Raw genomic sequence first — 12401 nt, forward strand, 5'->3', positions numbered from 1 at the left:
TTAATTCATAAATTTTATAAAGAAGTACTTGACTCAATATATTTTGTAAAAATACTACTATTATAGATAAAAAAAATTAAAATATTTAAAGCTAAAATCTTGGTATAGTTAGAAGTTAAAATCTTGGTGTAATTCGTACGAAGTAATAAATTTTTATTTAAAATTTAATATCATTTTATGGATTTTTTTTTGGAAATTATGAAATTTAGAGTTAGTAAAGACACGTCATCTTTTGGTCTAATAAAAAGAGATGGCAATTACGTAGTGATATATGCATGTCAACTGACACGTGTGACAATCAACCGACGCTTCATATCAAGTTTCATGGAAACAATTAATAGTTATAAATAGATATTTATATATATATATATATATATATATGTCACATATCAAATGTATAAAAAATGAATTAAACCAATCAACATAAAATAAAATTAACTATGGTGTTCATGTTCAATTTAGTATATAGTAAATAAGTATATAACATTTATATTACCAATCACGGATTAAAAATATAAGAATAATGCATTTAAAGGTCTTTTAAAATGAATCAAATAATTGATAAAAATCAATTTCATGTTATTGTAAGCTAATACTATGAAGTTTATTATCTGGAGAATATTTTTATAAATGGGTTTAATAGCCTTCAGTTGGAGCTTTAAGTGTAATCGACATCAAATGCTCTCCGTGAGCGTGAAAATACATTAGACCTTTACTAAAAGAAAAATGTAAAAGAGTAGATTAGACTATACTTATAACTTAAAATAACATATAATGATAATAATCTATACTAATATAATAATGCTAATGAATAAATTGTATTCTATTCGTTGAAACTAAATATTTATAAAAATATAATTGAAAACTTATTCATTTAAGATTTTTAGAAAGTATTTTTTTTTCATATTTCAATTGATAATAATTTAAAATAAAAAATAAAATCAAAATTAAAAAAATATATAAAACCGTATTTAAGAAGACGAGAATAGAAGTACTTGTGTATTTTGTGGTGACCCGTCGACCATTGCTGGGTGCGCTTCTTCTATTGCAAACCTAACCGACTTCTCTTCATCAATTATAAATATATATTAGAAAAATTAAAATTAAAATTATTAGAATTTCCTTTCTCTCTCTTGTTTATATGATTGGAAGGCTCAGATCAACACGACGATAGCTCTCTCCTCACCAGGTAAGCCTTATGTATCTCAATTTTTTTTCTTCAATTCCTCTTTGGTCAAGTCGTTGCCGCCACCGTCGATTCGTCGGCGTTATCCTTTTTTTTGTTCCTCTTTTTGAGTTTCTTGTGGTGCGGAATTTAAGAAATTTTAAATCGTTTTCTGCCGTATGCGACGGCCGTTGGATGTGTATTCCGGCGGATCGGATGTTTCCTAGATCTGCTCTTATTGTGTTGTTTGTTGGGTGTCATGACAGAAACTAGTACTAACATATCTTTATATATTATAGGGTAATTTTATCTGTAAGACTAGGTTTAAAAAGAAGATTATGTTTTGGTTGAAAATAATTATTGCTAAATTTTTGAAAGAAAAAAAGAAAAGCGAAATTGAAGTTTAGGAGTCGATCAGGTGCTCATTGTCATTGAGAAGTGAGAATATACGAATATAAGCCTTTTTGATGTTGTAATTATGTTTGGTTATTGAAAAGTAGAGGCTTAATTCTCAATTCTGCTTTTGTCAATGTGAATTTGACATTTCGTGTTTAACGGGTCAGCATACTTTTGTGTCATATCTGCGTTTAGCCAATTTATTATTACCAGTTAGACCTTTAATATACACTGCGATATCTAAATAGCTTGGAAGCTTTACTTGTCCAGCAGTGACTTCCTGTAAACAGTGTTTAGGTGTTGTTGGCTCTTAGCCAATGGAGAAAGGAGTGCCATCTAGCCTTTTTGTTAATGATGGTTCCTTCATGGAGAGGTTTAAACAGCTTCAACAACAGAAGGATGAAAAAGACAAAGCTGCTGCTGCTTTAGAGGAATCTAAACCCCCCAAAATCGTTAAAGGGTCTTCAGCTCCCAAGCCTGCTATTGCTCTTAACAAAATTTCCATGGATTTTAAGCACAATGATGCACGCAAGACCTCCCAAACTTCTTCTGGGGGCAAACTTGCATTCAGCTTGAAACAGAAGTCAAAGCTTGTGGCACCTCCTGTTAAGTTGGCTGCAGACGAGGATGAAGAGGACCAAGATGCAGGAAAGTTGTCAGATGACACACCCGTAAAGCGGCAAAAGTTGTGTCAAGCAGATACCTCCGAACTAGCATCAAAACAAGTGGATGTTGGTAATTACTGCTTTTATAAATTTTGTACTTATGTTGTCATGTGGCAGTTGGTGACTGGTGGTCCTTAAGGATTTACATACTTAGGCTGAATGTTGGGATACATTTTCAACTAGAATGCGCACATGAATGTTTGAATTACTAACTTATTTTGCTTGCTGTCATATTCTCACTGACATAAATAGAGGTCTAGGTGATATCCTCTTCTCAACCAGAACTCTAGAACGATTTTGTTTTTTATTAACTTGTAATCTTTCAGACAGCTAAAGAATTCCTTCTATCAGAAATCTTATATATTCTTCTCTTCTCATAAAGAAAATTTTTACTAGATGTCTAAGTTAAATAGCCCCCCTTATTAACTGCTGTGATTTATTAAGTCATCTGGCCATAAGTCTTCTCTGATCTTAAAATGATGGTTGAAGAGGGCAAAACATTCTTGAATATTTCTTGTCTCATGAATGCAGCTTATACCTTAAGTACCAATCAACATTGGTGGAAAGAGATGTTCAATGAAAGATTTGGAATATGTGGCACGCCTGCTACAAGAGTAATTTGCATTCTCTTCTTCATGCTCTCGGTATTAATCAATTTTATAAGTGATATGCAGCACTACCTTCCCCAAGTGATCCCAATGTGAAGAAAGTTGCAGACAAACTAGCAAGTTTTGTTGCCAAAAATGGAAGGCAGTTTGAGCATATTACACGGCAAAAAAACCCTGGAGACACACCTTTTAAGTATGTTTGTTTTTGCATCATTCTTTTTGTTCTGATTCCTTTTTTCCCTTTCTTTCTTTTTGGTTCCTATGTTTTGTGTGTTTGATATTTTACCATGTTTGCAGATTCCTTTTTGATGAGAGCTGTTCTGATTACAAATACTATGAATTCCGGCTTGCTGAAGAGGAAAAAGCTCTTGTACAGAACAAGGAATCTCAAACTCCTCAAAGTGGTTAGTATCTCAATCTCTTTTTTCCCCCTTGACCATAGTGTTAGGTAGCAATTTTTTGAAGTTATCTGCTTAGAGCTCTGACTATAATTCTTTGTGGAAGTTTGTTTGATGTAAATAGTTCCCTTTGCAATTATTTGTGCTTGTCACTTTAATCTTTGGTTATACACTAGATAATAAAGATTGGAATTACTGTTAATACACAATTAGGGTAGGAACTGGCTTCACAAATTTTAACAATACGGGATTGTTGAATATGTGAAGATGATATGCCTGATCGTTCTGTAATGACATGATTATTGCTTTATTCAGGTGGTATGAGCTTTTCAGCTACTAAGTCCACAAGCAGCTCCCTTAGGTCAGGTCTGCAGCAATCAAGTTATCAAATGCCTGCCTCTGCTTTGTATGAGAATAATGAGGAGCCTAGATCTTCTGCGATGTCAGCAGGAAGAGCAGGTGATGATGCATGAGATACTTGTGTTGTTTTTATGTGATGTGTGTGAGTTTGGCCTTCCTTCATGTACGGCTTGCAATATCTTGGATTATCAAGTTCTTTGATATAAATGTTGTTCATGTTTCATATGTGAAGCAACTCCTTCATATCTCTACCTCTATGTCTATCTGTTTAAAGGATATTGATCATGCTTTCTGCTAATTAAACTGATCTGGAAGTGTTATTGTCCTGCTGTTGGGTTTTGATAATGACTATTATTTTCATTTACTTGTATTTCAGTATTGATCTATGCCTGTGACAGGCTATTCTTTTTAATGATATAAATCATACTTTCCGTTATATAGTCCTTCTAGAGTGAATTTAATATAAACGACTTTAGAGTATTATTACCTTGCTGTTGGATTTTGATATCAACACACATTATGAATGGACAATTTTATTTGCCTGAGTTATATTTCCATGCTCTTTTAAGTTGCAGGTTCATCCAGTGCTCCAACAGGTGCAGATCCTATAGCAATGATGGAGTTTTACATGAAGAAGGCTGCTCAGGAAGAGAAGATGAGACTGCCTAAGCAGTCCAAAGATGAGATGCCTCCACCTCCTTCCCTTCAAGGTGAATTTTTATCCTGATTGAAGTGTGTCTGCTTGTGTGTTCGCATGAGCGTGGTGTTTTTTTTCCTACTGCTAATATCATTCTTATTATTCTGTTTTCGTAGGAGCTCCTTTGAAGAAAGGTCATCACATGGGTGATTATATCCCACCAGAAGAGCTTGAAAAGTTTTTGGCTGCCTGCAACGATGCTGCTGCTCAAAAAGCTGCACGGGAGACTGCAGAGAAGGCAAAGATTCAATCTGATAATGTTGGGCATAAACTTTTGTCAAAAATGGGTTGGAAAGAAGGTGATTTTCATCCTCCCTCTGCCTCACTTCTATGCTTGCTCAAATCTCTGTCCTGTGTTAACCTACAGTGTCTAACTCAAAATTTAAATTCTGGTCTAAATAATGAATCCTGAGAATTGAGATAAGATAAATTATCAAGGATGAAGGATGTAAATGTTTAATGGTAATTTTTCTTTTCTCTACCTTTCAATCTAGTGCTGGTACAAATGCTAGAATTTTTTTTTCTATTGTTCATTTCACCTTTGTGGTATATTAGCAACTATTTCTAGGATGTGTTTTATATCAAGCTTGAAGAGATTTTTGAGCACCACAAGTAAGTTAGATTGTTGCTGTGAGCTTAGAAGAGGCATCTCAGCCTTATTTTTCTTAATGAGATTGCTTCAGATGGTGAATTAACTTTCAGCTCTTTTTACTGCAGTTTAGTGAAGCAAGCTTGATTTCTTTCATATATGATTATGTGTTTTTGTGCTGATTCTGGTTACGTTTCTGCAATGATTTGAGTCCTTGGAAAAAAAAAAGTTTGGCTTTTGTTATGCATCGCATTCATTTTTCTCTTAAGTGAGAGGTTTAATACCTTTGCTGTATGGATTTCAGGTGAGGGTTTAGGGGGCTCCAGAAAGGGTATTTCAGATCCGATCATGGCTGGTGATGTAAAGATGAACAATTTGGGGGTTGGTGCTCATCATCCTGGAGATGTGACTGCAGAGGATGATATATATGAGCAGTATAAGAAACGGATGATGCTTGGTTATCGATACAGACCAAATCCTCTGGTATATGATATGACTTGTGCGTTTTCCTTTTTATAATATAAAGATTCTAGCCTTTGGTGCAATTATTATGGCAACTGTCCACAGATAGTTAATAATTCCTGCAGAAGTTATTGTGGTAGAGGTATATTTGTCTTGATCTAATATTTGGTCCTTTGTGCAGAACAATCCTCGAAAGGCATACTATTGACGAAGTTGTGGAAGATAATCTACTCGAGGAGGCTGGTTGGAGGCAATAATGAATCAAATGTAGTAAAAATGCTTATCGTATTTTTATTATTATTTTAATTTTTTTGGTTTGTGACTGAATTTTCCAGGGAGACTGCCTTTGTTACTTTTATTTAGTGTTTAATGACAAATAGTGTTTGTACCCAATATATAGACTGTTAACTGGTGATTGCCTTGTATGGAAGTGAAAGCATTTGATTTGGAAGCTGTGTTCCTCTGGTGATGACTTTATCCGGAACTGGTTTTCCGTGTGTCAAGGAGAAGGGAGAGGGGGCCAATGATGGTGGTCCAACTTTATTATTCAGCATAGAATAGGTTGGCTGTGAAGCCATTTTGGCTATCCACTAGAGGCACAAGGCAGCAATTTCGTATTAGCCGCTCTGTGTATTGTGGATTTAGCAGGCAGAATGACCAAGAGCCATCTGATTTTGCTTCCGGCAACAATACAGCTTATGGTTTTTGGTCAGTCAGAAGAGTAATTTAAAACTCTCTTTTCGTCTTTGACAATGGCTAGTATTGTCTCCACTAGTAAAAATTGGAGACTAGAAGATGAGCTGTTTGATTCACCGGATGATAAGTGAAGAATAAAATACAACTTTCATGTGGCTCCGTTACCCTCCACAAACAAACAGATGCTTGCAACTTTAACGGCGAGTACCGCACCGGATCTGAAACTTTCTATCACTTTTATAATTTGGGCACTTTCCTGGAGATTTTTATTCCCGCTGCTTCATTCTTGGGATGAGATGAGGTTAGGTTCTCAGATCCCATATTCGGGAGATGCTTTTCTTTTCCATGCTGACACATATATATTTTATATAAAGAGAAAAGAAGCGTCGGGAAGGCACTCAGACTTGGACCCTATCAAGTGTCAATACCATGACGTAAATGCTCCCAATTAGCACTCATAGAAGAAGTTAACAAGTCATGAGTGATCACCAAATTAAAGGCAGAATAAATTCCTCTCCTGAATCGGGCTGCTTTGTCTTTCTGATTCCAACCTTTTGGTGCGTGCGTGAGTGCAGACACTCAATTTTTTCCTTTTTCACTTTGCTGTAAAGATAGACAAGAACCTCACCACGTATCTCAAGCTCAGGATCGTGGCTGGCTGGCCCGGAATAAAGTAAGATGGATGGTGGTTTGTTAGGAGAGTAGGATCCTCTTATTTATTTAGTTACGAGATGCACATACTACACAATCCCATCTCCTTTTTTCCTGAAAGCTTTCTCATGAATAAACAAATTAAGCACGCTACAGGAATATATTACTCTATCTATCACAACAGTACGACTAGTGTAGTGCAAGCGGAAGCTGCGGGACGCCTTGTTTGCATAATGATAGAAATAGTTATCATTCATTTAATTAGGATTACCCAATCACATGTTCCTAAAACTGGGATCCAAATCTTGCGAAAAAAGTGACATCTAAATCCAGCTGGCCAAGGCCCCCAGACTCAAGGGGTTAATTTGCCAAGAGATTAGGTTGAGTACACATCATAATTAATTTAATGATTTCTAAATTAAATATACTTATACAAGTACTAGTAATGATTAATTAATTTAAGTAGAGAGTTAGTAATATTTTATTATATATATATATATCGAGTTTTACAGTACTTTCAATGTGTCTTCATTTGAACTTAATTTCCTTGGAGAGTCTTCCAAGGTGAAGGTGGCTTCAAATATGCGCTTTAATCACCCAACACCACAACATGTTTCCAGGGTACAGCTATCTTATCCTTTTTTGTTTTTCTTGGTGATAGCTAGCTCATCTTAAACAATATATCTTACTTCAAGATTTATAGATAATGAACTTTTGAATAAAGTTATTGGGTTCCTTTTGATTTAAAAATGGTATGTCCAAATTCTGATTGCGTAGCGTAGCATGCAAAGAACATCTATAATTTTGCTGTCTAAAATATTCTTAACTCCTATCAAAATGGGCAGATTCGAATATATCTGGCATTTAAGAACAAAAGTATTTGTTTGATTCTGTGCATTGACAGAGAGGGAAGGAAAAAGATATACACACACATATATATATATATTCCAATATTAACAAATGCTAGCTAGTACCATTTTATCATCAAAACCAAACCTCATCTCATCATCTAATGCCAGAATAGCTACTGAAAGTGCACGCCTAGCTATGCTGCTCCATTCAGCATAATGCCATGCCACTCTTTGCTGGTGTTGGATGGTGACCAACAAACTGAAAAAGGAAAGGCTCTTTTGTTTCATTGGTCGAATTAGAATGATATAGAAAATTAATTAGCATTAGTAGGTGTTCTCAAAAGGCCGAAATCTTGAGCATATATAATCTGGCCTTTAGCTTTTGATTACCTGTATGTTTCTCTTGGATCATTTCTCTCTCTATATATATATATGGGTTCTTTTTTTAAATAGGCTTTATGCATAACATGTTTTTGACAATAGATTTCTTCATAATTTTAACTGTTTTTAGCCAAGAAAATTAAAATTTGAACAAAATTACCCTTAATGAAATCGACCCATTTATTTGACTCCGCGTCTCAACCCGAAACCTATTAACGGGTTAAGTATGTTTAGATTTGCACCTCAAATTGACTCATATTTTTTTAGCTTTCCTCACCAAACTATTCATCTCTAGAGTATTTCTTACCAGAAAGAAAAACATTTAAGTATTTTGAGCATTTTGGAGTAGTTTTTGATACACGAAGAAAATCTGTGAGCATTTTTAAGCATTTTAGAGTAATTTTTGATATATGAAGAAAAATTTTTAAATATTTTGAGCGTTCATATTCGTTAATTATGTTGTTAAATGGAATATGATGTATTGTTTGAAGTTGTTGATTTTGTTAAATGTAATTCAGTAGTTTTAGTGATTTTTAAAAATTACGTGATTAGCTTTTAGACATTGCGTGACTGACTTTGGATATTACGTGACTGACTTTGGGCATTGCGTGACTAGTTTTTGATAACGTATTGCGTGACTAGTTTCTGATAAAACATTGCGTGACTAGTTTTTGACAAGGCATTGCCTGACCAGTTAGTAAGGCATTGTGTGACTTAGGCATTGCTTAAAAATCAATCATGCAATGTCTAAAAATTAGTCACGTAATACCTAAAAACTAGTTACACAGTAATTAAGTAACGCAATACCAAAAAATCAGTAAACTCAATTTTGGGATTCTATGAATAAATCAATAAACTCAAAAACATAAAACACATATTTTTTTTTTGTTTGCTAAGCCATGAAATTTTGCATTTCATAAAAGATAAGTTATAAAACTCCATAACCCTCCAAAGCAAGAGAAAATATATCCCTATCGGGAGGCCTTGCTCACTCCCCTTATATAAAAATAAAATATACCCTATTTACAAAATATTCCTTAAACAATTTCAACTTCAAATCTCATAAAAAAATTAAAATCCCTAGCAAACATGCTTAACAATCATCTCAATCCCAAACACAATAAAATAGTGAACCACCATAAAACCAATCAAACATGCTTTAGCTGTTCTTTCTCCCTGAGCAAAATTGTTGCCTGCAAAGAGCAAAACCGCTATTCATCGCTTTTAAGAATCCTAAGATCACCATCCAAAAAAATAAAACAAAATAAGAAAGAGCTTGATGTCATCTCTGTAAATTGGATGACAAGATAAACATATTTGAACAGAGAGAGAAATCGATATTTAATTTTGAAATTTTTATTTGGATGACGGGAGAGAGAAAACTGAAATCATTTTAATTTATCCGAAATTGTTTAAAGGGTATTATTGTCAAGTCATGCTAAAAATTGACCAAAAATAATTAAAATTATAAAAAATGATATTTTTGAATTGAATTTATGAGAAATGTTATTTCTCACAATTTTCTCTCTCTCTCTCTCTATATATATATATATATATATATATATTATTGAAATAAAAGAGTAGCAGCAAGCACTGCATAATTAAATTAGGGAGAAATTAAAGCTTACTACTCGTCAGCTTGTTTGTATGTGTTGAAGTGATCACAGTTTGCTGGAAAAATGCATGAATCATGGTAAAAGAGGAAAGTTTCCAAGAAAATGGAATGTGAGACGAGCGGGGAAGGAGTATGACATGCACTACGTACGTACTTAATATCATACGCTAGCTTCAATTTGAAGGAGTCGAATTGGACGAATGACTAATATAATTAATTGTGGAGCCAAAGATAATCAAATAATTGGCCTTTTTTTCTTTTTCCTTTTTGGGCTGTTTTATCTTTTACATGGTCATGGAATGACCTTATTATTTTGTAGAGAGAAATAATAATAATAATAATAATAAGTCTTGGGGGGTAAAAGTGAGACTGACCAAAGGGTAAAGAATCGTCTCAAGATGTGATGTATATATACGGGACTTGGTCGTAAAATGTTTGCTGTGCATTGGTGGTCGTCAGGGTTACGTTGAATTAGATTAGCCTCTCCTGACCTAATCAATGTTTATGTCAAACCCGAATGATTCGTTGTTGGGTATTAATAATTTGCTGAATAAATTCATCAAAACTTGTTAACAAGTTTTATATATATATATGGTCGCTGAAAAAATGATATAATGGGAAACTCCATATATAAAGTAGTTGTTTGGATCTTTCCTAAACCGTAAATAACCAAATAATGTCAAAGGAAACTGGTAAAACTAATTACTTGGGTATGCCATTTTCCAAACTTCAAACCATGTCTAGGCGCCACAACTTTATTGAAATTTAAATGGTTTAAACCTAATTTTGACTTCTTGGCAAGCTGTAATTTGCTGGATGTAAACCAGCTAGCGCAGCTCTGTATGAAGAAGAAGAAGATGAAGATGGTCAAAGGTCGGTCGACGACCCCCCCTTTTCTGTTCTGGGAACTTGGATGAATGTGTGGATCGATATGACTTTGTTTCATCAAGACTTGAGAGGGTTGACATTTGCATGCAAGGTCAACTGGTGCAGGAGCCATCAGCCATATATGGACAATTCATTGAACATAAATAACTAAATAGCTAGCTAAGGTCACGAGATTAGCGTGGGGCTTAATTATTTTGAGCACTTTGGTGATGGAAATAGCTTTAATTAATAGTAGCAATTCTCCTTTGAATGTTGATTATATATGTAATGCAAAACCACTTGTAAACTATTCTTTCATTAGATTAAACGACAGCACCGCTTTTGCTTAATTTTGGTGTGATAAGTTAAGGGTAGGGATCAATTAATAATTACCTTGACCAAGACCCTTTCTTATTTTGTCCTTTTATCCTGCCAATGCATTGAATCTTGAATCTTTGTGGGGTGCCTATATATATTATTATTAACAATTAATAATGTCTACTCTCAACAAATAAATATCCAAATGGAATTAACGTATGCTATATCTACACCACACAATAACTAGACTTTTTGCCTAAGAAAAATAATGGTCAACGTATACAATCAATGTGAAGTTCGTTTTTTGGTTTATTTTCAAGATATGTTCAGTTTATATACATATATATATATATAATAATAATAATATGCACCTAAGAAGTTCTTAATGTATTGCTAATACATGTGAATCTTCCGAGCAAGAGCGGAATTTCTTTTCTTTTGACCCATTAGATATCGATTTTAATTAATCATATATGTATTTGATTATATCAAGTTGATTTTTGATCAATGCTAGCTTTTTTCTTTTTGGTTGTATTTTGGTCTAATTAGCCCTTCATATTTCTCTCCGGAAAATGATTACTACTCGATCCATATACCATTTCATTTCCTGAAAGCCCAGAAATCATAGACAACCAAGGAATTAATGTGGCCTGAACCTGATAGATATAAATGGAAATGAAGTTTTTCTTCTTTCACAATCATATTCCATTTATATGTATATATTAAAAAGAAAAAGCAGACAGTCAATCCTTGTTGAGTGTGAACATAAAGCTGGGAGAGGCTATTAACTTGAACATGTGGGGCTGCAAGGAAGTGAGGAATAGTAATACTATTACGGACTCAAGTACTAAGTTGTATTTTGTACGTTTGGCAGTCGACCAACAAAACCCTTTAGCGGTATGTCAATACCACTCCCCAGTTCCCATGCTTTTGTGAACAACTCAAGAACAAAAAAGGAGTTTTTATCGTTTTATTTTATATAAAATATTGCATGCATAATATATATTCTGATCGGCAGTCAGCAGGAACTCCCAAACCAGGTTTTACAAAACCACAGAGTGGATGAGTTTGATCTCAAAACCGCTGTGAATACAGCTCATCCAAGAAACTATGAGCCTGCAGCAGAAATTTGTATATGGATAAGGCTGCTTAATATTATATTCCTAGTAATTACAAGAGTCCTACAATACAAGAGTCTAATGTGCAGCAGCACAGCTGCTACAGATTGAGGTTCCCTCTTCCTTTGACCCAAAGAACACCACCAAAGCCGTCGCTATTAATTGATACGGCACGTTGTAGTCCCCACGAGCATTTGCTTAACCCTCCATCTTAGACTTGAGACGCCTGGCTTGACCCATAAGTAAAGCATCATATGCTTTCAAGCCTAGATAAGGTTGTTTTCTTGAGACTTTGAAACAAACCCACCACACGAAAATAATATAGCAGTAGCAGTACCGTATGCACAAAACATCACTGTCTGTTTCCACAAACAGATGCTGGCTGGCTGACATATCCTTGAAACGGCTTAACCCAGACCCAGTAATTTAAAACTCCATTTCAGGGTAGTTTAGTCAGCCTATGCATCTTATCTGCTTACATTGCATTACATGTGATGTTACAGGGACCACATTACATCATCAATGGCTTGTCTGCTATAAGTACCCCATGTTAAGGGTGTTTAG

General features: G+C 34.4%; 1 protein-coding gene across 5 annotated transcripts; it reads left to right on the forward strand.

Annotated features, from left to right (window-relative positions):
* Window positions 1-998: 998 nt before the first annotated feature.
* On the forward strand, window positions 999-5791 carry LOC18614660 (SWAP (Suppressor-of-White-APricot)/surp domain-containing protein / D111/G-patch domain-containing protein). Of its 5 annotated transcripts, none has more exons than XM_018126493.2 (9): window positions 999-1189; window positions 1852-2296; window positions 2901-3027; window positions 3132-3238; window positions 3548-3691; window positions 4162-4302; window positions 4406-4588; window positions 5183-5361; window positions 5522-5791. In XM_018126493.2, the coding sequence occupies exons 2-9, from the start codon at window positions 1879-1881 to the stop codon at window positions 5546-5548; spliced, it is 1326 nt and encodes a 441-aa protein (XP_017981982.1). In that variant the 5' UTR covers window positions 999-1189; window positions 1852-1878; the 3' UTR covers window positions 5549-5791. The 5 variants fall into 5 exon arrangements, with proteins under 5 accessions (XP_017981982.1, XP_017981997.1, XP_017981978.1 ...); XM_018126508.2 differs by having other exon boundaries at window positions 1000-1189; window positions 1835-2296; window positions 5183-5377; XM_018126489.2 differs by having other exon boundaries at window positions 1001-1189; window positions 1832-2296.
* Window positions 5792-12401: the final 6610 nt, after the last annotated feature.

The sequence above is a fragment of the Theobroma cacao genome, chromosome 1 (genome assembly GCF_053813885.1).
Source record: "Theobroma cacao isolate CCN51 chromosome 1, ASM5381388v1, whole genome shotgun sequence".
Lineage (NCBI taxonomy): Eukaryota > Viridiplantae > Streptophyta > Magnoliopsida > Malvales > Malvaceae > Theobroma > Theobroma cacao.